The sequence below is a fragment of the Venturia canescens genome, chromosome 4, assembly GCF_019457755.1.
Source record: "Venturia canescens isolate UGA chromosome 4, ASM1945775v1, whole genome shotgun sequence".
In the NCBI taxonomy this organism is placed as follows: Eukaryota; Metazoa; Arthropoda; class Insecta; order Hymenoptera; family Ichneumonidae; genus Venturia; species Venturia canescens.
The window spans coordinates 16,031,891-16,056,847 of NC_057424.1; the positions used below are offsets into that span (position 1 = coordinate 16,031,891).

The 24,957-nt window shown below is 37.8% G+C and overlaps 5 protein-coding genes across 8 annotated transcripts in view; 3 read left to right on the plus strand and 2 right to left on the minus strand.

The window, feature by feature from the left end:
* LOC122410138 (uncharacterized) overlaps nt 1-10,819 on the plus strand; it is a 135,377-nt gene extending 124,558 nt beyond the window's left edge. For both annotated transcript variants that reach the window (XM_043418204.1, XM_043418205.1), the window contains exons 10-11: nt 4,755-4,964; nt 7,745-10,819. In XM_043418204.1, coding sequence (XP_043274139.1) covers nt 4,755-4,964; nt 7,745-8,383 — 849 coding nt within the window. In that variant the 3' untranslated portion in view covers nt 8,384-10,819. The remainder of the gene's footprint in view (nt 1-4,754; nt 4,965-7,744) is intronic.
* Nucleotides 10,820-11,438: 619 nt separating this feature from the next.
* Nucleotides 11,439-17,599, minus strand: ZnT86D (zinc transporter 86D). Of its 2 annotated transcripts, none has more exons than XM_043418223.1 (2): nt 16,844-17,599; nt 11,439-14,952 (listed from the first exon to the last, which is right to left on the minus strand). In XM_043418223.1, exons 1-2 carry the CDS (start codon nt 16,907-16,909, stop codon nt 13,825-13,827), a joined length of 1,194 nt encoding a protein of 397 aa, XP_043274158.1. In that variant the 5' UTR covers nt 16,910-17,599; the 3' UTR covers nt 11,439-13,824. The 2 variants fall into 2 exon arrangements, with proteins under 2 accessions (XP_043274158.1, XP_043274159.1); XM_043418224.1 differs by lacking the exon at nt 16,844-17,599 and adding an exon at nt 16,101-16,421.
* A 301-nt stretch (nt 17,600-17,900) lies between these two features.
* Nucleotides 17,901-19,584, plus strand: RpS25 (ribosomal protein S25). Its single transcript, XM_043418229.1, has 3 exons — nt 17,901-17,976; nt 18,680-18,772; nt 19,267-19,584. The coding sequence occupies exons 1-3, from the start codon at nt 17,974-17,976 to the stop codon at nt 19,528-19,530; spliced, it is 360 nt and encodes a 119-aa protein (XP_043274164.1). The 5' UTR covers nt 17,901-17,973; the 3' UTR covers nt 19,531-19,584.
* An 89-nt stretch (nt 19,585-19,673) lies between these two features.
* Nucleotides 19,674-22,916, plus strand: Tssk (Testis-specific serine/threonine kinase). Of its 2 annotated transcripts, none has more exons than XM_043418226.1 (4): nt 19,674-20,165; nt 21,064-21,237; nt 21,345-22,010; nt 22,330-22,916. In XM_043418226.1, exons 2-4 carry the CDS (start codon nt 21,121-21,123, stop codon nt 22,498-22,500), a joined length of 954 nt encoding a protein of 317 aa, XP_043274161.1. In that variant the 5' UTR covers nt 19,674-20,165; nt 21,064-21,120; the 3' UTR covers nt 22,501-22,916. The 2 variants fall into 2 exon arrangements, with proteins under 2 accessions (XP_043274161.1, XP_043274160.1); XM_043418225.1 differs by lacking the exon at nt 19,674-20,165 and adding an exon at nt 20,695-20,882.
* Nucleotides 22,801-24,957, minus strand: part of LOC122410144 (unc-112-related protein-like) — a 48,644-nt gene continuing 46,487 nt past the window's right edge. The window contains exons 6-8 of the mRNA XM_043418217.1: nt 24,607-24,819; nt 24,171-24,407; nt 22,801-24,031 (exon numbers count right to left, since the gene is read on the minus strand). Coding sequence (XP_043274152.1) covers nt 23,831-24,031; nt 24,171-24,407; nt 24,607-24,819 — 651 coding nt within the window. The 3' untranslated portion in view covers nt 22,801-23,830. The remainder of the gene's footprint in view (nt 24,032-24,170; nt 24,408-24,606; nt 24,820-24,957) is intronic.

Genomic DNA, 24,957 nt, shown 5'->3' on the forward strand with positions numbered 1-24,957 from the left:
CGGATACATAGGTATTCATATGGATCGCTATATACGTAGTGAGAGAAACGCGCGGAGAATCAAAGTTCCGATGTATGTGGTAAGGATTCCTGCTCCGACGTACCAAACGGAGTTTGCTTGCGATGTTGTCCGTCGACTCGGATGATGTGGTACGAACCAACGGAATTCTGAATTTGACGAAAGTTCTCACGTTCTAAAACTATCTCTCCCTCCCGCCCCTGCTTCCTTTCTCGCTTTTCCTCAACCCACAATTATTTGCGTGGAGGCCAACATTCTGGCTGTTAAAACGTATGCAGGACTAACGTATGAGCATGTTAACTCGTGATGGATACGAGGAGGAGGAGGAGGAGGAGGAGAAAATTCGTTGTGGAGCTTCGGAGACTCAACAAAAGGAGGAAGAAATGATTTAACGAGTTTAAGGTATTCCTTTCGCATGAGCGTATTTTTTGGTGGCGCTCATTCGGGCACTTAGAAATTTCGACTGATTCCTAGCCTCTGAGAAGTCACGGTTGTGTCGGAAGCTTCTGCTTCTGACATTTTTCCATCTTGTGTCGTTAATATCTCTTTTAAGGATTCGGCAACCCTTCATTTTTATCGTCGCTAGGGATTCTTTACATTTATTTCTAGCTATGAGATAGTTTGTATCAGGAATTTAGAATTATTGAATAGAAATGTGGTGATGACGGAATCGCCATAAGCTCCCGTATAAATTTTAAGATTTTTGAAATTTATTCTTTAAAAAAATTCGTGATAACCTGGCCTGAAATTTCGCCAATCTATTCGCATGCACTTTTACTTTACTGCTATTTAAAATCACTTATTTGAAGAACATTCGGGGTCGTGAAAGGAATACCTTAACTCGAGTCCTCACATTAACGCAATCTACACCCCACCCTGTCCCTTTTCAAGGTTTATTTCCCTTTCTACTCCATCATCTTGGCACCCGGCCACTATCGTTTCGTGATACGCGTGGTATAAATTATTAGCACCTGAAAGATAGTGGGATGGGATGGGCTACGGACGGGATAGAAAAAAGAGACGAATCTTTCAAGTACGTCAGCGAAGGCCGGACATTTTTGACGAATTGGCAGGCGCGCGAAGAGGTGGAAAACTAAATCTTCGAGTAGCACTTTACGGTTGAGTGTTGCAGTGCGCTCGACTCGCAGGCATCGCCGCGATAAACTTTTTATTCAAATGCTCATCGTTCCGAATGAACATCGTTTGGCAATCGATTGGAAGCAACTTTTGCTCTTCGCATTTACGAAGCTATAGGAGCAGAAGAATGCCGAGTGGCGGGAGAGGTCGCAGCCGAAAGCCCATCGACCGCAGTCACTTCCAAAAGCATCGAACAACCGAAGAAATGGCAGGTGGAGAAAAGACGGGAGAGAACATGCCGTCTAGCCACCACATTCGGTCGGTCGTTCACGGAACGTGCACGTGAATCCATCTCGAAATTTATCACAATCCACAAATCGGAATCCAATAGGCCGATTCGAGATATAATGCGATGAAAAAACTGCCAACTACGTTGAATCAGAGTGCAGAGTTTTTTAAGCATCCTACGAAAGCCCAATGCGTTGGATACAGTTTCGAAAAATGGAAGACGCGGAAGATGCGAATAATTTTGAAACAATTTTGAGCTTTTTTTTATTGTCCCGTACTCGAAGAGATTCTCTCATTTTTGTGGGATGTAAATCTACGAGATAAAAGGGAGATCGAGACAGCGATTCTCCCTTCTGCTTTCTTAAATGACAGATTTTACGATCCGCCGCAAGAATTTCGTTTCTTAGTCAGTTATATACGCGAATAGAGCACGCCAATGGTGCGACCAACGCGGATCTCCGTTGCTCGCGCATCTGGGTTTACAGTTTAAACTGCGAGTGAACTGCCGAATCTATTTCAGACGCTTTCATCCGACGCTCAGACAGAATTTCTATCTCGTCTGTTTTTCCTCGGTATACATAAAATGTAGTTTTGACTGGAGAAGTCGACAGACGCTTTCGAAACGTAACGACAATATTGTAACTATTTCGAATTCGAGTGAATCTTTGATGAAAATTAATTCAAATTCGTTTTTTCACAAAAACATTTTTATAATATTCTGCAAATTTTTGTTTCGTACCAACGAATTCAGAAAAAACATTCTGCCCTCGACACCACGAGACGTTTCCCTCGCAGCCTGTTTTTCTGCTCACTGGGCACGTCCTCAAAGTTATCCGTTCGTTGACCATCAGTTTGTGCGAATTATGAAAAGAGAGAAATCGTGACGAAGAAGGGATAGTTGTGCCGAGGAAAATGAGAGTATCCATTTTCATCTCGTATTGTCTGACGATATCGTGTGTCGGCTCCGTCACGTGACGAACAGGGGTTAGAGAAGCTTCGGTTTGAAAAATGGGCTTGCCCGCAGATTCGATATCGGAAAAAGCCGGAAACAGGAGGATAAATGATGGAACGTAGGCGTTGAGAGGAAGTTGGGACGCACACGGGCACAAATCCGCTCGAGTCGCGATGTGCCAAATGTGCCAAGACAAACAATTTTCGTCATAGCACTGGTTTTCACGAAAGCCACAGTCCAACTTGGTAAATTACATTTTACAATAACCTACGTGAGCAGAGGGTGTCCTTAGTTTTTTTTACTGTAAAAAAAGAGATTATAAGAAGTTGCCACTTTGTTGCAATTTCGATGATATTCGTCCTTGGCCTTCTCGGGCATCGCATCTCGCTCTCGCCTCGTCATTTGTCATCTTCTTCTGGCGAGGACGTTTGTGTGCAGTGAAGAAATATAGTAAATTCTAGAGTGAGCGATGTAATAGCATCGCTGAAAAGGGAACGAGGCTTGGCCTTTTTCTACAAAGTTTTTCGCAACGCTCGCGAAGCTTCGAACGTTCCGCGAATAGTCGAGGATTTACTTGGCGAATACTTGTGAAATGGCATGAACTTTCATACCGGCGCGCTCTTCTTTTTCTTCCCCTCTTTTTACTCTCTCTCTCTCTCTCCCTCTCTGAGGAAGAAAATATTTTCAACCGGACGAGAGAAAAGAAAAGAAATAATAAGTATGAATATTCGCTGAAAAGCAAAAACTGCGAGCGTAACTCTTTTTCAAAATGAACACAATGATTAATCTCTCCAACGAGGAGGTTTTAACAGAAAAAAATTACGACGCACGGAAAGAGAATAGAGAACGCGAAATAATTCTTCAAAATTCAAATAATCGCATCGTTTTTTTTTTCTTATCATTCCATTATTATACAATTCCCTCCCATTCATTATGAGCAAATCTCCTTGCGCGAATTACACGAGATAAATGAAAACGCGAAAACCCACTACAGAGTATGCTGAAGAGTAATCGAGCCGACGGAGAGGATTGGCTCCTCCTCGCGTGTCGCCCAACTACGTGGAAGCAGCTTTACTCGATCCTCTCGTTAACACACACTGTTCACGTGCACCCAACTGTGCTCGCACTTGCGGAGAGAGCTCCACAAATTTCACCCTAAACTTATCATATTAAAACGTGAGAACATTCCATCAATGTCTTTCTAATTTTGTCTCCAACTCACCGTCACCAACACGCTCGAGTAATCGGTGGAAACGCTTACGAGGCCGGTCGAACCGAGCGCTGCGTTTAGCAAGATTTTATAAGCCGTGGGTGCACTGACAAATCAAAACCGATCACAACAAAATGCCATTTCTTGCTATCACTTTGGAGACACTGAATCAAGTTGTGGGTGGGACGAACAAAGCTTCGATAAAGCTCGACAGATCCGGGTCAGGACAACGAAATACGGAAACAAACTCATTTATTTATTGATACGAACAAAAACCGCATTTGGGCCAATCGATTATTAAAATTCTAGCAAATTCTGATTGAAACAACTGAAAAATAAGGGAAAGCAAATCAATACAAAAGCATTTGGCTCCGGAGATTTGATTCGATGCGAAAAATTTTCATAGTTTGACTCAACAATCAAAATCTTTTGCCACTCGTCAAAAAAAAGGTTGTAACGACCAAAAGTTTTCGTTCAATAAAGCAGACTCGGTTGAATGAAGAAATTCAGTCTCTCAGTGTCTGCGACAAAAAGATGAGCAAGGCTCCTCGTTTTTGTTTAACCTCTGTACAACACTTTCATACGTCTATAATTTTCAGTGTATATATAACTATCTTATGTTCTCAAGCCGAAGATATATTCCGCGAGGAGATACGCTTGAACGCGCTTCCATGCACGCGGGCACGCTGCAGTGAAGCTTAGTTTTCCATTAAAGCTTCCACCTCGTGGAGGCATCAACGCGATGTCGCAGTTTGCTTTTCACGAAGGTGCAATCATCGAGTAGATAAGCCCAACGTTATTGCGAAGCTTGTGCGAGCTTTCGTACACTCCTTGGGTATTTCAGAGGCTGCGTATGTCTTCATATCTATGCAGATATGTCGATTTTTTTATGCACGCGCTGTGTCATCTGTTCACTCTCGAGTCGTGGATTTTCTGATCAGGAAATCTCGAGGAATTTCCAGAGGTTTCTCGTCCTCCACTTCCATATTTGAAACTCTGCGCTTGATTGAATTTCATAAAACTTGCGGTAACATATTTGTTCAGGGAATGACTGAGCTCAACGCTCTCGTTCGAGAATCGCGTGCGATTCAATGAAGCGTGTTCTTTGGTTATTCGATTCAGTTATTCTCGCCGATTAACGGACTTGGACGATTTTACGGGAGAAAAAATGAATTTTACCAATGGGCGTTCGTATTTTGTGTATTTCAGGAGTCCGATAGTTTGGCAGTCTTCTCAGAATTACTGATGTGCACGAGCGTCAGGGAATTGAGCCTGTGCAATGCACGTCTGCATCTCGCCGTTCACGAGGGTCCACTCTCCCGATTAGGTCGACGAGACGACGCCGGCGCTGAACTCTTAAGGGCTGCGCCACCCCCCGCTTGTCCCACAATCGTGTTCCTCAGGCTGGCAGGTTTTCAAGTAAGTATTCAAGCTCTATGAACTCTTGCCTCTGTTAAATCGTGTCCCATCAACTTCGACGTCTTCCGAGGATTTATTTTATTTCTCCTTTCAAACTCCAAATTACAACGAATATCGAACAAAATAGTATTCGTTTCGCGAATATTAAAATTTCTAGGGAACGTCTCTGATGATCTAGATTCGAGGCCCAATTTTGGGAATAGTCACGCCAAATTTTCGTGCTAATCGTGAGGACATTTCAAGCCAAAATCTTTCGTTTGACTCACAGTGGTCACATCTCCTAGAAAACTTGTCACGAAGCACAGTCGAGAATTCAAAGTTTAATAAAAATGTGTAAATAGCCAAATTTCGAGCTTTTGCTTTCATTATTGAGGCACGAAAATGTCCCACGCGGTCAACAACGACTCGAAGCTTCGAACTTAGTAATTTAAGGTAGTTCATGCACGAAACGATTTTCTTAAGAAAATCTTGAAATTTACACAGGAGTTTGAATGGGCAGTCGACTGACGCACGCATATCAAATTTTAAAGGGCTCGTCTTATCGATTATTGAGATAAACGTGTTTAAATATGAAGAAAAAGATCTTTTCATATAATGAATGAACGGTTCTTACGAAGTTTATGAAAAAGTACACACCAACGATCAAATATGTAATGAAAGTCTGGCAAAAATTACGCTTTCTAAAACGGTTTTTTAGATAAAAAAAACTATGGTACTTCAGCCAGGGACGAATGAAATTTTGACTTCAGTTATAGTGATGGATCCCCGACTAAATTTCATTCGCCAAAAAACAAGTTGAAAAAATGTACTTACAATTTCGAATTAATAACTCTGACATTAATTTGAAGCGATAATATCTTTAATTAGCCATAATTGCATAAGCATTAAAACTGCATCGGTCAGTAATGTCGGGGTTCTAACTGCCTAGCAAGGTTAGATTGCACCATAGATACTCCTAAACGAAGAGATAAACTGCTTTAACCCATCGAAATATCAATATGAAGTGAGTACACATTTTGTTTTCGTACTCGAAACGTTATTTCCTTTCAAAGGGAAGCTAATATGATATATTTAAGGTATTAGGTGCTAGATTCATTGGTAAATTTTCCTGATTCTGTTCCCCAAGGACCTAGTGCTGCGCGCAGCGAACATTCAAAAATTCATATTTCCCAACAAAAAAACTTAAATGTCACAATGGATTTGGAAACTAGAAAGTATTTTGAGATAAAATGATGAAGGGAATCATTTTCCGTCAACGCGAAATAGGCCTCGGTATGAGAGGGTTAGAAGTAAAAATCGATTCAATTTAGGCATCTATAAAATACGACCCTTCGGGCATGATCTACCTTAAATGTACATTTTTGCATTAATGAACTCTCGAAAAACTTCAAAAACGAGGACTCACTATGAAAATTGAACAGTCTATGGCTGACTATCTACTGAGAATGATTCAGGCTGCTCAAGGAAAGCAGAGTAGCCATTGAAAATTGGCTTAGTGCCATGCCGAACTCAATATACCTATTTCGATAACAATAACAGCAATATGGTGGATCGAGAGGCCTCTGTACAAAGGCATCCTAATTAGACGATCGTGAGCTAGGATCGCGAAGAATTGGGGCGAAATGGAGATAATCCTCGAGAGACTACTAGCTTGGCTTGCTATTAACTTTATCCTCGACAGCGCACCCAACATATTATGCACGTTCGAAATGTTCGTTAATACCTAAATACGTTGTAGGTGCATTCGTAATACCCATAAATATACGTATGTATCTAGATGGATGTTCATTTTGGAGAAACAAGCTGTGGATATCGCATTTCTCGTATACACCCGTAGGCTAGACAATGCACGTCGTTCGTGTACTCAGCCTTTCAGACAGATTCCGATGAAGCATATTTTCATATACATAATCATCTCCGCTCTCCTTGTTCTCTGTGCACGTTGATCCGTTCGCCAGAAAATTTTGGCTGTTTTTCAATCGGGAACCGATGAATCGATTCCGATGAATATTTATCAGAAGAAAAAGCTCGTGATGAGCATTACGCTGTACGAAATTGAGCTGCACATTTAGGGGTGACAATTTTTCACAAAAATTCACAAAGTTCAAGGTTTTCGTTCAATATTCAAATTTAAATGATTTGTTCAAAATTAACGAGAAAGGAGAACCCGATGGCAGCTCGAAGATCATGAACAGAAGGGAGTAAACGAGGAGAGGCAAGAGTTTTAGTTTTTTATTTAAAAACACTTGCAACGTTGGAAAAAATCGATATTCGAAATCGAGCTTGTTCATTGCCCTGCAACGAGAGACTGATACGAACAGTCACAAACGACTGCACACATAGGTACGATTTTCTCGTGATCGTATTGGCCTGATTTATCATGTTTTATGATATTGGCTCGTCGACGACATCGAGGGTATGTGATTGATAGAAATGATTTGTTTGAATATGAGATTTTTCAAAATCTTATCTTTTCTACACATTCATGTTGATGGTGTTTAAATAAGGTTTTGTACTGTGATCCATCGTGCTAAAAACATTCAGTCATTGACAAAGTTGAGGGTGCACTTACGTGATTGATCGAAATAATTGAACGAACGTAAAGTTCTTGAATTGATTTTTGTCCAAATACACCAAACGACGAAATGGAGCAATATTTTGCTTTAAAAATTCATTTAAAAAGCGTTGTGACAGGGTGAAAATGCTCGTTCCATTTTGGTATTGGAATCGAAGAAAAATAAATAATATTTGAAGATAAATTTGATGTGTTCTGTTCTCAGGTGACTGTCAATGACAGACCGGCACTACGAGGACCTCTGTTGCTGCCCTTCTTGGCCGGTTTTACGTCGCTGAGTGAGCTCGATCTCTCTTTGGATAAGTCCGAAATCGGTGGAAGCAGCAGTTCCCTGTTATTCATAGACGACAAAATTCTCCAACATTTTTTCGCTTGTTTCTCCTCGAATTTCCGGAATTTACAATCATTGAGGATCAATTACTGGCGCATAAGTTTGGAGGACAGCGAACGAACGATGCGACAAATATCGAAAAATTTGAAACTCTGCAACTTGAGCTTCCTCAAAGCGAACGGTTTGATAGTTACCGACAGCGCTAAGAAAATTCAAATGGAACACGTTTTTCTGCAAACTGTTTTAGCGAATTTACATAACTTGACCTGGCTCTGTCTCGACGGGGTTAAATTAACGGAGAGTCAAGCTAGCAGCGTCGGCAAGTGCATAAGAGACCGTTACCCGGGCACCGGTCTTGAAATAAGCGCTAAAGACATTCACGTTAAATCAATCAAATCTCTCGTATCAGCGATCGAGGACGCTGGTAGAGCGGAAGTCGTTTATACCGGCGGCTCCAGTTGCCGACTGAAAATAACGAAGGTTCAAAAAAATGGCAAACCCAAGAAAAAATGAATCGAGCCCCGCGGAAATTGGAAAGATAAAAATGACAAAAAAGGTTTGAGCAAAAAGAATATAATCGGAAAGTCATGATGGCTCGATTTTTTACGAACAGAAATAAACAGGATTTGAAAGTCCTGACGATTAATTGCTCCCTCGGTAAATCAAGTTTGCCGAATTTCGAGCGGCCCCCTCGAGGCGGCTATTTCAAGACGATTTTTTAAGAAGTCTCGTCAGAATTTTCCACGATTAAAATAGAGAAAAAAGAAACGTTTTTCATCGCCGTCTTAAATCGTCCAATTTTTTCATTCACTCGTTTATTAAATTTCGCATCTTAACCCGAAGGCATTGTACCAAAATATGAGGAGAAAAGGGACACAAGCAATAATCAGGTCTCGCGATGAATCATGCGTCATCGTCATCGAACTTCGTGATTGCTTCCATTTTTCTAAATCGAAGGGGAGAGATTTCGATCCGTCGCTGGACGATTTAAAATATTTAGTGAAAGGTCGATGAACTTACCGAGGAATTCGTCGTCTCTGTTCATTGGCATAATAATTGAGAAGTTTATCTCGCAAACATGTGACCAAGACACACCCACGAATAATACTCGAAAAGAGGCTGTTGCAAATATAGAGGTACGTATTGTTGTCAAATTGATATGTAAATGATGCGATTTGAATTAAAATGAGACGCGGCAGGTAAAGAAAAAGAGAAAGAGAGAGAGAAAGAGAGAGAGAGAGAGAGAGAGAAAGATATTAATATATGAATATTATTACAATTATTATTATGATTAACATTATTATTATTGTATCGAGATTCACGAGAATAATGAATGATTCGTAGAGTGAAAGAATCACATTTTGAAAAAAGCTGTGTTGGCGTTGTTGCGGATTTGAAAATTTTATTGTATGCGCGCAGATAAATGAATTATTTAGTGATTAGCACAAATTTCTCCAGTGAGTTATCAGATGAAGAGGTTATTTCAAATAGAAACAGAGAGATTTATACTTTTCGGTGGTAAAGAAGATGAAAATTCATTAGATATTTCGACGATTTATTTCGTTAACCAGAATTCAAGCAGCTCTCTGTACGTTTTAGAATATCGAAGGTGAAAATGAGAATATTTAAGAGAACAAATAAGATAGCCATTGGCGATAGAACAGAAGTAAAATGTCCGCGAGGTTTTATTGTATAAAAGAAGAAGAAGAAAAAATATATATTATTGAGTACCTTATAAAATCGACTGCCAAACAAAATGCATTATAAAATAGATTTTCTTTCATCGAATATCGCCAAAACGATATATCAACACTAATAAAATCGTTGAATTTAGTGTTTAAGATGGTTCAATAATGTTTCTATTATGCATAAAAACACACAAAAAGCTTACTGAAATATCGTATCGAGCTGCACATACGACGATTTCGCAAACTCGTCCAAAACGTCTGAACTTTTCTTTGACTTTTCGTCACGCGCTTATTTCCAATGGATGTATGGGAGAATAAAGAAAAATATCTGCGTTCGTACCCTCAGTAATTTATACCGAGTTTCTAAAATATATAGAAACTTCCAATATTTAAAAAATTCAGCTTTTTTCGAATGCAACGTATTAGAAACCCTTTGAACTAATCACCGTTTCAGCTAAAAATAATAAAAAAAATATAAAAGTTTTAGTAAAATAACAAAATCGATAAATTTGCCTGAATTTTCATTTTATCGATAATTTTTCAAACAACGAGAACACTTTTCAACGCATGCATGTTGTAACTGCGCCTCCTGTACATCCTCAAAGACCAAGGAAAAAGAACGTTTGCGATATCTCCATATCTTAACGAGAGAATACTAACGACGATGACAAGAGAATATTTCGGCATCTGTCAAACAACAAATCTACGACGTTGATGTAATTAAGAGAAGAAAAATAAACGATTGAATTCGCTGTTGGCGAAGTAGGTCGAAATAAAAGAAATAATGTAATGTGGATTCAAACGTTGTTCCGAACGACTGAACGCTCGGGCACTGAGATTTTTCGATTTACGGGTGTTCGTCGAATTTTTTTATATTTGATAGTTTGCTATGTAAATAGAGAGTGTCGATTTAAAAGCGTAATCAAACACAAGATCCAATTGCGAAAATAAAGATTGCAATCTATTATAAATATATAAATATATCAATGAAAATACAAAAAATATATATATACATACACGATGTATGGACATTTGATGTACGAGGAGTATCAATGTTTGCGAAATAAAAAACAAGAGAGAGAGAAAGAAAAAAAACTAAATCAGAAATTTAGGAAAAATCGCGCCAGCCAATCTTCACACGAATGAAACTCGAGATACTACCACTTAGGAGCGTTTTTCGCCTCGAGTGCTTTTATCATAAAATATTTATGTATTTATATGTGTGCACATATCCTCGAAATAAATGTAATATGTGTTTGAATTTTGTGTCATTATATTTTCATTAGCAACAATTTTTTTTATTTTCCTATGCACTTATTGTGTTCACTTGACAGTTAAGAAGGACTTTGGTTTTCAATCTCGAAAAGCTGGTAAGTTCAGACTTGTTGAACGCCGATTAATGAAAACTTGAATTTCATTCTACGAGGTGCAAACTCAGGCATCAAAACTCGAACGAGTTGAAAACGACGAAATGATTTGGTACGATCGTTCGAATTGTTACTTTTGTCGTGGCTTTTCTGGAAATCTTAAAAAAAAAAACAATCGAATTTAATTCAAAACTTCTTTGCTACGAAAGAGAGTACAGAAGAACGGACAGGATTTTCCTTCATTTTCCCAACGTCTTTTTCAATAAATGCAATAAAATGCCAACGCCTGGGGAAAGGGAGTTCGACTTGATGCAATTTTTGTAAAATTACTAGCATTCGAGGAAAAAATATCAAACTTTGGATACTCGAAGAAGAGAAAACAACTTAAAATTGAGTCTTCCCACATTTTTGAAGAAATATCTTAAAAATATTCCTGCAAATTTTCTTTTCAGATTCCAGGTTTCAAGTTATTATCGTACTGAACATCAAAAAAATCTCCTATAAACACTCAAGTCTAATTACAAGTTCATCTTTTTATTATTAATAATTATTTACACACCTGGTATTCACGATATTACATCGCACACTCGCACATTATTTTCAATTATACCATTCACATATTTCATCAAATATAGTAAGAAATCTTCATAAAACGTAACATTGTTCTACAATCCACCAAATTCACACTTAGCTCGTTCAGGCATTCACGATTTGATACGCACAAATGCCGAATATTTAACGCTGCGATCATTCGCTGCGTCTAGTCAATGAATGTGATTTTATCGTGATTTTTTAATTAATTACTATTTTGGCTAGCAAGCCTCCCTCAAACATTATTTCCTCATATTTCATTATTCGCTATCGTTTACGTGAAAATTTTATTCATTTTATCTATCTCCCTCTCTCTTTTCTCACCCTTTATTTTCCTCTTTTTAATGACTATCGACAATGCACCTTTGGCCTTGTAATTGCAATTGTAATTCGTGATTTTTATTCTCATTCTCGTCGGTCATTTCGAATTACTGAGATCTACGATTCTCCGAGTCATTTATGGAATGTATTTTGTTTGTTACATGATACGAACATGCTGGATCGTCGACAGGTTTTTTATAGTGACCCGAACACATTTTTTTCATAAAAATAGAGAAAAAAGTTATTATCGCAACATATAGATAATCCATTTATATAAACGGCTTGAAATCATAATTCAAATGTTTCACATGTCAATATATTCCAGCACGTTTTCTTATGAGGGTACAAAAATCGCATATGAAATGCAAAATTCATTGCCTACGAAATGAACTCACGCAGGAAACATTATTTTATACGAAAATTTGTAAACCTCAGACAAAACGATCGTGCCAAGACCCAATTTTTCTACACTAAGTTTTACAAGCCTCGAACGAAAAATTATTTTTGTCTCTTGATTCTTTCGACGAGTAATAACAGTAAAATTCCCACCAATTTAGCATACAAGATGATTCGAGATACCTCGAAATGTGTTCGTGTCAAGAAAATTTGTTCATTTTATAGCAAACGAAATCTGAATGAAAATCTGAAAAGTCAAGTGGGCCACGTTGGATGAAAATGATCAGAGGCAATTCGAATTTGATTTTGATTGTTCCTCTTCGAGTGGATATGGACGACGGTTGATTCAACGAGATATTTCATTGATTTATATTCTGGTGAATGCGGAAGCAGATGAAATTAAATACAAACATATATACACGTAAATATGTATAAGCATTTTCTCAAAATCCCCGTTAAGAGATGCACCAGTAAAAAAATAAAAAAGTGTAACCAAGTTTAGCTGCTACATGGTAGACGTAGTTTCGTTCGTTTTTTTTCTTTTTTTCCACGACGGAGGACAAAAGACACGATGAAAGAAAAATTGAGCTCTCAGTAGAAAAAATCATATTTTGCAACCGTTCTTCATTTTGGTCGGATAGAAAAAAATTCATTCCATCATAAGAGTAATGGAAATGAATGACAATATGAACGACAGAAGAGAGCTTTTCCTTTCCATCGTGCCGAATATCTTGCGACAGTAAATATATTTGCATATTTTTTTCTAGGCGCATCGTTGAATGATTCGAGATAATTTTTCGGTTTTTCTACCTTCTTCTTTTCAATTACGCTAATAAATACTATTGGCTAGGAAAAAATCGAACTGCGAGGCTGTTCGGATGACGAATCAAGTATTTACTGGCTGGTCTTAGTGAATTTATTAGTTTCGTAAATTAGTCGACGTTTTCTTCTTAGGAAATCTAGTGCAACTGATTTTTTGCGAAACTTTGAAATGAGGGAGAGCTAAAAATGGATGCAAATGCGAATTCGTGTGGAAATTCCTGAATTTTCTCAGATTATTCCAGTTTTGTTCACAATCAAACCTTCTCTCAATGTCAATCTACACAGCCTGTAAATATTTAATCGTCGATTCACAGAAATAATTTATCCCCACAAGGGAAAAACGTCCGAGCACATTTTGTTGTTGTAAACAAGAAAAGCAGGAAATGTTGAGGTGTTGAAATTTGTATACTTGGAAAAATGGGGATATTTTCTATCATATTTTTTCAACGTTTCCTTTTATGAATCTGTGATTCCACATTTTGACAATGAAAAAAAATATTCGAGCCATTTGGAACAATAATCGAATGAAAATGTTGAAAAACATGAGGCTGTATTCCAACAATGGCATTGTTGACTCGAACAATTTCTACACAATTTGTAATCGCAGCCTGTAACCGTTTTTATAGTAGCCAGGACAGTAGAAAATTTCTGGCAGAGCTAGAAGGCTTTGCACGAGAGCTAAATTTCGGACATGTCTGTGGCAAGCAGCACAGATTGTTGTTTTGTAATTGGAGCTTATGCTAGGGGAAATTAGTGTGTCTTGGTCGGATCACATGGGTGCGTAGTCGAGTTGTACGGTGAGTTGTCTCACACCAGCAGCTTGAAAAATCATTTGGGTATGCGCAACGACGTACTTTGGATCGACGGTTCTGGCAACTTCGAGCTTCAGGCAACCGACGTAAATATCTGAGCAGAGGGTCCAAAAGTGTGGCTCTTGGATCGCATAGACGCCGGCCAATTGTGTTACTTTGTTGTAACACTGCGGTAGTACATGATCGAGGGCAGGTGGTTGTCGCTGCATAAGTACAAGCGCCGACTCTTTTATGAGGCCCAAGACACTCAATATTATGAGGAGCGAAATGAACATGGAGCAAATGGGATCCGCTATCATCCAGCCAAACATTTGCATCAATACCGCTGACACAATTACTCCGACAGAGCCCAAAGTGTCTGCAAGTATGTGCAAAAACACACCCTTCATTATCTGGGATTCTCCGCTGCTGAGAGTAGCCTCGATCTCAATATCGTGATGGTCGTGGCTGTGTCCATGATTTTGATTGTGGGAATGTCCGTGGCCATGGCCGGATGACCCACCACCTCCGTGAGAGTGACCGTGTCCACCACCCCCATGACTATGTCCATGACTATGGCCATGCTGGAACGCGTAAATTCCTACCAAATTCACCAACAGTCCCAACACCGATACTACAAACAATCTTTCGTGCTTCACTTCGGGTGGCTCGATAGCTCGCTCTACAGCCTCTGACATTATGAAAAACGCTATAAACAATAGAAACAACGCGTTCACGAAACCTGCCAACACTTCCGCTCTCACATATCCGTACGAAAAACGCTCGTTCGCTCGCCATTTTGTTATCACCGAAGCTACCAATCCTGCTAACAATCCCGTACAGTCGAAAAACATGTGAAAACTGTCTGATATTAAGCCCAAACTGTTTGTCCACATTCCATACAACAATTCCACAAACGCGAACGACAGATTCAACAGTAAAAACAAAAATAAATTTCGCGTATTCTTGTCCGAAAATATCAAACGCTTCAAATTTCCTATGTTGTCTTTTATGAATACTCCCATGCTGCGTGAATCTTTGTGCGATAACGGCAACATGGTGATACTAGTTTTGTTTTCTTCCCTGTTTGTCTCAAGAAGGAGGATCTGTAAATCAGATAAAATAAACAAATTTGAATTTTCAACTAGAGTTACTAAAATAAGAGAATGGAATAAAAACAAGACCCATCAGAACTTTTCAAATTTCTATCCGAATAATGAATAATCTCAGAGTTTTTGTTGTTGGAACATTGAATTTTGAAAAAATATCAATAATCTCAAAAATGACAATTTTATGAACACAGTGGTTACTTGTCACAACAATATAAACATTCAAATGAACTAGGAAAATGATAATGTTGGACTTTTTTTGAATTTGAACCCAACTTGTTTCTGGAAATCATTGGCAGAATTACGATTACTGAGCAATTCGAGAGCAAACAACTCAATCCCTACAGAGAAACTGAATCATCATTGAACAAAATCAGGTTAATCTCCAAAAGGTAACTTTGTCAAAATAACAGGAATGTAACACACGGTCAATGATAGCCAATGTTTTCAAAGCGTTGCTAAATGGATGATGGTTTTAATCACGGCTTTAAAAATTTGTGATTCAATTTCAGCAACTTCTTGGTCAATGAAAATTTGTTGTTTATCAAATAAGTGTATTGACATATTACAAATGATAATGGAGCTCAAAAGATCAAATCTCAAAAAGCTCAAAATCAAATCATAATTATAACTGCGACCAGGGTAATGACGTATACTTGGAGTGTTCAAATGTAATACATTCTTCAACAATCCTTGGTGAATTTCAAGATTCATCCACCATAGAGCTTATAACACGATGAGCAAGTTGAAAAAAAGAAGCACAAAAGAAAAACAATTAAAAAATGAATTTCGTTCAATGAGAATCGCTCGTTATTTAACTCTGCAAAGTTTTTTTTGAATACAATTGTACATCGCAATGTTTAAATAATTTCTTATGACCTTATGTCCCATAAGGTTTCCTTATGGGACATAAAACTCACGTGCTGTTTATAAAAACAAGTCTTATCGCGAATGGCACATTATTAAAAGCGAAAAAAAAAGAAGTCGGGTAATTGGAGGCAAGTGACAAAGTTATCGAACAATTATTGTACACTATCGTTTGAAGAATTAAAAAAATTTCTCCATACAGCAGCGCAACTAATGTGACACGTCTACGATCATTATAAAAAGAAGGTTAAAAACGTCAACACTGGTAAAAAACTCACAGTTCTTTTGTCGATCCGACTTTTCGGGTTTAACGAAAAATAAATAAAGAAAAATAAAAATCACACACACTCTACCGCTTGACGCTTATTTTTGTTAAGCTAAAGATTCATCGTGTTTTTATTGGTAATCAAAGTTTTTCGATTCCCGGCTGCGAGTACTCTCGACGACACGCCATGTTGGAACACCCGACACCACGCTTGACCACGCCGTCAAATTTAACTAGACAAGTCACTACAAGAATTACGTGCAAATAACCTTGGCGCTGCAATCGCTTGTCAACTTTAGAAAATCATGGCGTATGATTTTCAACTTGCCCAGCAGTAAAAAAATATAAAATAACGGGTAGGACTTCCGGTTTAAATAGATTTCACATTTTCACACAGTTTGATGTTTCAAAAAATAGCGGCAGCTTGAAGATGAAACGATACTTACTGTTGTAGTATTTTTACGAAATTATCATTATTTTGTTGCAAATGTCCTCCGAATTACACGAGGAAAAAAAATTATCCCTCGATATTTCGACATAAATATCATTGACCTTGAAACTCACACCATGTCAACATTTTTAATGTTCTAATATTTTCAGTTTTATATTTTCAAATTGCCTCATTCCTCACTTTCCACCACTATTGCAATGCTAGAATGGTTTCGATAGTAAAATATGCGAAAACTGTAGGAAAACACCGCCGCGCGAGCGCCGTAAGGCCCCAACTTCAAAATAGATTCGGAAACAAAAACTTACATGCTCCCCTTGAGGGCCTTCAGGGTCAGAGCGATCACCTTCCTGGTCATCCTCAAATTGAACCATGCCTCAATTATTACCCGTCGTTGCAAAGCACGATCATCCGCTAAAAAATGTTTCCGCCTATCCTCTAGGTGCGCACACTGTTGTATGTTGTATATTTATCACTGATTTCACTGAACTGGTTATTGAGGTATCAGAGTATTTCTATGAAGAGGAATTTGAAGCGGGAGGTAAGAAACTTCTTATTTTACCCCTCCCGCATACTCATTTACATGGTTTGTTTTATTTGATACGGATAGGCACTTTGAACATAAACTATTTTGAAGTATTCTCGAACATTGCAAATTTAACCGCGTGCGATAAGAGCGAAGTTGCAAGGCATTTTATACTCTGATCAAGAACAAAGTTTTAGTCCCAATTATGCTTTTTCCAATTTTTTAATCTACTTTTGTAATGAGCAACATAAAAAGAAAAAACATTCTCCAAATTTGCATTGGTATCAACATTTCTTGCTGAGGACAAAGCCAAACCGCTTTTCTTTGTTGGAGTTTTTCGAATGCTCAATATACACTATTTTTGTACAGATAATATTAACAATGGCGTCGGCCGAAATGACGTGTGTATTTGATATGACTTTGAGTTCTTTGTACTTTCTATTTACATCTATCTTCCAACAAAAAACGTTTGTTTCTCGAACAAGAATATTTTTTCTTCTATTGATATAAATACTAATCCCAAACACCATGTTCAAATCTTGCACTGCAATTTGCTTCGGTTACTTTACGGGAAAGTTTATGCTCATGATGCGACGCATCGCGGCATCGCAGTATCGCACTCGTGTATTCGGAGCGTTTGATCATACAACTTGACTTCTTTTTGTCAAAGTGACGACTTAATCAAATTTTTATCATTGCAAAATTATTTTTGTATTCACACCAAGAAAATAAAAAATTCCAATAATTAATTTATAATCTTCATGACAATATTATTTCGCTCGAAACTCGTGTTTGGGGCAAAGATCATCGAAGTAATTTTGACTACAGTCGTAACGCAATGCATTGTGGAGGGGGGAAAATCCAGTATGGCCGATTTGACTCTTCCCTTGTCTTTCCGAGTTGTGAGCCATCATGGTAAGTGAATAATTCCGACGATCGCCTACAAGTTTTTGTTAAAAATATACCTCTTAACGCTACAATAATGGACTAAAAATGTGTTAAACTTCGAGTGAAGAAACTCTTTTATCATTACCACATTGGTGCTCGCGAATAGAATGTTTAATTTCGAAGTATTCGATCGGCAACTTTGCCGAGCTGTTGGCCACATGGTGTTCATAACAAACTCGTGTTGCAGGCGTTCTTCTTGTTTTAATTAGTCGAACATCCAGCGTATTCATCATTATTCGTAACACCATTGTTTAAAAAAAAAAACATTCGAACAAAGTTATACTCAATAAGGATTCGATTTCCTTGTTGCAAACTCATTATACCAATTTACCGTAACATAACCTAACTTCGCAAGTCTAGCATTTCTAAAAAGAATCCATCGTTTTGGCGACAACCGAGACGTTTTTTTATTCATGATCTTATGATTTCAAATTAAATTTTCTTTAAGATTGTAATAAAATTCATTAAAACTATAGTCTATTTTTCCAAAAATTTATCTTGTTTCTAAATTTGTTATAAACTAATTAAAAATGATGCAATTTTCTTGCAAGACAATATCCGTGGTTGCAAAAACTCTGATTTAATGAGCCTGATTACGTTTGTTAGTAATTATACGTTTTTGATTAATCTTGAACAAAAAATAATATGAAATAAACAACTCTTATTTCAGCCGCCTAAAAAGGACACGAAGGGGTCTTCCAAACAACCCCAAAAGACCCAGAAAAAGAAGGAGGGTGGATCTGGTGGCAAAGCCAAAAAGAAGGTTTGTTCATTTTTCTACCCACATTCGGTCTATGATGGTTCGCATATTAGATGCGTCTAACAAGAGTACAATTGCTCAATGATTTTCAACTGAACGATTTGAAAAATAGTGGTCCCTCGATAAAAACTGAGGAAAATTCTTTATACAAACACGATTTTTGAAGTATTCTTGTGCAGTTAATTGAGTACCCAATCTTTGTTACTTTTTTGTAGATTTCTGTATTTTTAATAGTTTTTGGCAGTGCCTATGCACAAATTTGTGTTTGTACATTTTATTTTGGAGCCATAATCCAACCGCAGAATGCTCGGGTTGTTGGAGTCACAGTTTGATCCGTAATCAAGATGAAAATTGTGGATGATGTAAACATTTTGTCCTGAAAATCCATGAGGGTACAAAAACTGATTTAATGAGACTGACAAATATTTCAAAGAGAAATGAATATTTTTGCTAAGCATTGTTGCAGCAACTCACTCGTATTCTCCTCTGTTTTGTAGAAGTGGTCCAAGGGAAAAGTTCGTGACAAGTTGAACAATCAAGTATTGTTCGACAAGGGCACATACGACAAACTTCTTAAAGAAGTCCCTCAGTACAAATTGATCACACCATCGATAGTCAGCGAAAGATTGAAGATCCGTGGTTCCTTGGCGAGGCGAGCATTAATCGAGCTTCAACAAAAAGGACTCATCAAACAAGTTGTTCAACATCATGCTCAGCTTATTTACACACGTACCACTAAGGGCGACGATCCAGCTGCGTAATACAACTTTACACAATGTGTAAATTCATTTAAATAAAACACCCAAAAAAATCTACAAAATTCGTACACTTCATTCTCACTCGAGAAATATTCTTTTTTTTCGTATCCACTATTTTCTTGCTTTTGAAATATGAAACTTTTAGAGAAACCATAAATTCATAAATGAATATCATTTTTTTTTTTTTCGTTTTCCAAAAATTTTTCGTTACCGATAGAAAAAACGCAATTGACAGAGCTGAGCTTTGATTTTTTTTTTTAATAATAATCGAAGTACGTTGAAAAAAATAAAAAATCGTTCGAAATTACAAAAAATTGAAGTGAAGCAATGTGAAGTTACGTGATGAAAGAGAAAAAGAAAATTTTGGTAACCCTTGGCAACTGTTTCTCGCGCTTTTACCTTCATTTGTCATTGAATCACCGAGAAAATTTCCTAGTGCACCGTTCAAACCGTCGACTCTGTCATAATCCTCTCGTAACGTCAAAATTAATATTCCGAAAAAAGGCGAAACGCATCTACAGAGCGTGGGATAGCGGCGCGAGGAGCCGCGCGCTCCCTTAATGCTACCATCAGATCCGATAAATACGGGACTAACGTCCGCAGATCCATCCGTGTTTTCTTCGTCTTGTTATGTTTAGGTAAGCCCCAGAAACGATCTCGCTTCAAATTTCATTCCACAATAATTCACGAAAAGTTCCATGTTTGCATTCGTGGCCACAAAAAAAGGATTTGGAAATAAAATTCGGACAGAAAATGCAAAGGACCAATGACCATAACAGCCCCCGGAGCAACTTTCGAATCTCCCTAATAAATTTTTTTCAAAATTCCTAGCATTCCGAGGAACGGCAGTGGGATTCGAATTTTCATAGTTATCGCTAAACAAGATCCCTCTCATGAGTCTCAAAAAATATTGAGAAACACTTCCGGTTTTCATAGCACTTTCGTAGAATTTCAATTTTTCATGATTTCCAGTGTTTTATAATTTATATTTCTCGCCAGGTGCAAGTTGAACTTGATGTCCAAAATTCCCGTTCAATTATCAGCTTTAACGTCGTTCGTAGCCACTTTTCATCCATCAGTGTACAATCGCGATTTTTGACCTGAGAGGAAAAAAACTTGTTCTGAAAAAAAAAAACAAAGAAAAAATTGAGAAAACGCATCGTTTTCGAGCTCTTTGTGAACTACGCGTTTGGGAGTCATTTTTGGTACCGAAATTTCGAAAACGCAAAAGTCTGACGATTCTCGTAATGCACCAATGAAGAGTTTTTGGAATGGACACTTTACTGAGCCCACGAAACTCGGAAGTTAACGCTCTTGAGCAGCGTGGATATCTCATTGGAAAAAAAATCGGACAGGTTTTCCTAATTTCTCAACCACAAATATTTGCTACTCCAAATTTATTAGCAACGAATTTTCATTGAAATTAATAAATCTGGAGTACTTTTGATTGAATTTTTCTCCAAAATTTACCCTCGGAAAAAACTCTACTTCAGAATTCATACGTCTTTGTCATTTTCATATTTCGACCCACATCAGGGCTCTTATGCCACTGTACATCTTGCCGAATATGTTGATGGTACGAGTTCGAAGAAAATGCGCCTCGCGTGCAAGATCTTCGACAAAGAAAAAGCCCCGGTGGACTGCCTCGAAAAGTTTTTTCCCCGTGAACTTGAGATTCTTACGAAAATCGAAAACCCTCACATAATCCAGGTGACAAAATATGATTCAATTGAAAAAAATAATCGAAAGTACGACTTTTATTGGCATCGTCGGATCAATAAAAAATCAAAATTAAATTTATTTTATCGGTTTTTCAGATTCACAGTATACTTCAGCGAGGCCCAAGAGTATTCATATTCATGCGATGTGCAGACAACGGTGATCTCTTGGATTTCGTCAAACGAAACGGTCCGGTGATAGAGCAGCAGTCGAAATTATGGTTTCGTCAAATGGCTTCAGGACTGCATTACCTTCACAGCAAGAACATAGCCCATCGTGATCTCAAGTGCGAAAATATACTTTTGTCACGAAAGTTCAATGTCAAATTGGCTGATTTCGGTTTTGCGAGATTTTGTGTGGACGATAATGGTCGAAGAGTATTGAGCGAAACGTACTGCGGCTCGGCGGCTTACGCGGCACCGGAAGTCGTTTCCGGGACACCGTACAATCCAAAACTCGCCGATGTGTGGTCACTCGGAATTATATTGTTCATTATGCTCAACGAAAGGATGCCGTTCAACGATGAAAATCTTCGTCAATTGTTGAAGGATCAAATGTCTAAAAAGTGGGTCTATCGTGCACGCGTTCAAGATACCATTTCACCTTTAGCTAAAAGTATTATCCGACACATACTCGAGCCCGATATCACCTTGAGACTGACCCTTGATCGCGTCCTGGGACACGAATGGGTCAGAACTAAAAAAGACAAATCGGCTTCGATCGCTGGACGACTCGTCCATTCGGCACCGCCCATACATCCGCAGGTAACATAATATTCCATGCAAATCAAACAAGCGAAAAATACAAAAAGTTACAAAATAGCTCGTAAGTGCGGTGCAAACAGAATGGTTATTTAATGAAAATACAAACGACGGAATAAATTTTTTCAAGCTACAAATTCAGGATATGAAAAAACGCAAATTTTTCAATGCTTCAATCAATCAATCATTTTTACAATGATCGTTCTTAAATTTTTTTTTAAATAGAAAAAAAAACGCCTACTGATTCGAATAATTGCTAAAGTATCAGAACTTTGGAAAACTCATAATTTTTCTTCTCCTGCAACTCTCTATGTCGCTTCAGGTGAGCAACGGTGGAAGTACTTCCGGTGGGGCCGGAAATCCCCTGAAGGCAGCTCGCATGGGCCTGGGGGCGTTCAAAGCTTCTGCAAATTCGACTCATCCGACGAATGGAAAAGCTACTGAAACTTCAAGGAAGGAAACTACGACTCAACCGTCTGTGCCAACTTCCTAAGGAGCGGATACAGCAAGAAATCCGAGAATTCCGTTTTCAAAATATCCGAAGTACGAGAACGCTTGACTGGCAAGACAAAAGTAAAGAAATTCATAAAAACTATTCTGGCTTGAAAAAACGAAAAACGAAAAAGATCAATAGGAGTTTTCAACGTTCTTTTTTTTTTATATTTTGAGAATTTTTTATCTTTCCTCAAGATTTCTACTGGAATGAAGTTTTATAAGTTTTGATGATTAGCGAAACGAAACATTAGCTGATGAACGTGGCTGTAAATTTTCAATAAATAGTAACGGAAACGAGTTTATTAGGCAATAATTAAATTTATTGTACATCTATTCTCTATCAATATACAAAACTATAATTTTTGGTTACATATACATGCACATATGTATAATAACGTAATAATGTGCAGATTATAATATAATAACGATACAAGGTAAATATATATATTTATATTTATTCATATATAACATATTTTTATTTGTATATGAGAGTTTTTTGTTTGTTTTTGTTTTTTTGTTTTTTTTTTTTAATATTGTATAGTTTACATTAAAAGTAACAAATAATTTACACGATTACTGCAGACTTTGAGTGCCCGAAAAGTCATTCTCGAAAAAAGTAGCACCTTGTGATGTTGAGAATATAGTAAACTGTTCGAGATTGACTTTTGCTCGACTCAAATCAGATATTGTTTTTGATATTGAACGATTTAGTCGGTCACCACATTGGGGCACAATTATCTTGTAGTTTTTTCTCGTATTATCAAAAAATATAGACCCCAATAATATGGCGCTGTTAATTAGACTCGCTCGATTATAGTTGAAAAATGAAAAGAAACTAACGAAATTGATCATTGAGTGTGCGTAATTTATGCTGTTTCATTTGTTGATAATAAAATTTCGATAAAAATGATCATTCGATGGAGGCTCAGAACTCCATAATTGACAAAGTCTGGTGCTTTCTTGTTTTTCATTCTCTACTTTGATCTAGTTAAACTATTTAGTACAACTCGCTAACAGACTGGCGCACTAAATAAACTTTTTCCCCTTCTTTTTCTCTCTGTTTATTATTTATCGCTCGGTATTTTTGGATCCTGGCCAATGGCGCTCTCAGTCAGCGAAGACTCGAACTTTTCTCTGGGTTTTCTCGTTTCTCAAAATAACTCCGAACGACGAAGCGCCATTTTTTTCGCTAAATCGACGATTCAGTCGTACCATGAAAATTCGGGATTAATTGTTAAAACGATCCATCGATAACGACGCCGCGCGTTATTTATTTAATACCAAATAATCGGAAACAAAAATAAAATGTTTAAAGGCTACGCGAACTCTTAAACCCAGCCGCCTGTCAACTTGTGGAACATTTCCTCGTTCAATGTTTGATTCGCTTCTTTCGAACGCATCGACAAAAATATGTAACCGCCGATAAATTCGTGCACTACTTTGCAGTCCGCTGATTGACACTCGAATATTATGTTCTCCTCTTCGAACTGTACCATCATGTGCTTCACCTCCCAATTGACGTTCCACGCCTGTAATCGAACGTAAATTCAATTATTTTCCAACGAAACGAAATTTGAGCTTTTAACATCTGTCAGATCCAAACGAATCAACTTTTCGTAAGAAAGCTCAATGCAAAAGCGATGAAAATTGTACAAAAATTAATTTTACCTTCATCGTGTTGTATCTCCACGTTTTCAAGTGATCTCCACTGCTGAGATCCATTCTCATGAGTCTGTTGCTCGCGATACCGAGTAGCTCGTCCTTATTTTTACCAGTAAATCTAATGACGAAGAGCGATATACCGTAATCGGGCAATGATTGCCAGGCTTTTATGTAATTAAGCTTCGCTTCGATGAGAGCGAGATCTTTGACGTTTGCGTGAGCTTCCAAAATTCTCTGCACGACCTAATTGACCAAAAACATGTAATTGATCACAATTTATTCATGGACGGAATGAATCGTAATGAAACAAACGGTGAGAAAACGAACGAATGAAAATTCACCAAAAACATGAAAAAGCAACGAGTGGATAGTCGTAAAGCGAAGTAATGATTCTAAATTCCAAACGAGTGTCACAAAAAAAGTTTTCAACAGAATAAATTACCTTTCCCTTAAGTTTTTTCGCAAATCTCGGTGCTACATAATCTTCGGGCGTTATATCGAGAGAATTTGGACTGATTGCTGGGGCAGGTGCTGGCCTCTGTAACTGCAAGAAAGCCTGGATGCTGTTGACCTCGCTCTCGTACGAAGAATCTGCCAGTGAACGACCTTTGGCGGCGAGTCTACAAGCTGCCATCCACTTGGCGTATTGTTGTTCCTAAAGGTGATATTTCGAATAAAAGTTACTCCAAAATCAAAGATGCAAATATTTTGACGGAGATTTAACAAAATTTAGATAAATTTTGTCGAGCGACGCAACGAATTCCAGTTTTTACTACACGATTTCGAACGAATG

Bases quoted from the DNA above. Each gene is read 5' to 3' on its own strand.
- RpS25 (XM_043418229.1), top strand. The intron at 18,773-19,266 runs GTTTGTTCATTT...TCTGTTTTGTAG, and splicing joins GTGGCAAAGCCAAAAAGAAG to AAGTGGTCCAAGGGAAAAGT.
- Tssk (XM_043418225.1), top strand. From the start codon at position 20,799: ATGGACACTTTACTGAGCCCACGAAACTCGGAAGTTAACGCTCTTGAG. The intron at 21,238-21,344 runs GTGACAAAATAT...TCGGTTTTTCAG, and splicing joins AAAACCCTCACATAATCCAG to ATTCACAGTATACTTCAGCG. The intron at 22,011-22,329 runs GTAACATAATAT...ATGTCGCTTCAG, and splicing joins CACCGCCCATACATCCGCAG to GTGAGCAACGGTGGAAGTAC.
- ZnT86D (XM_043418223.1), bottom strand. From the start codon at position 16,909: ATGGTTCAATTTGAGGATGACCAGGAAGGTGATCGCTCTGACCCTGAA. The intron at 14,953-16,843 runs GTAAGTTTTTGT...TCTGATTTACAG, and splicing joins AAGGCCCTCAAGGGGAGCAT to ATCCTCCTTCTTGAGACAAA.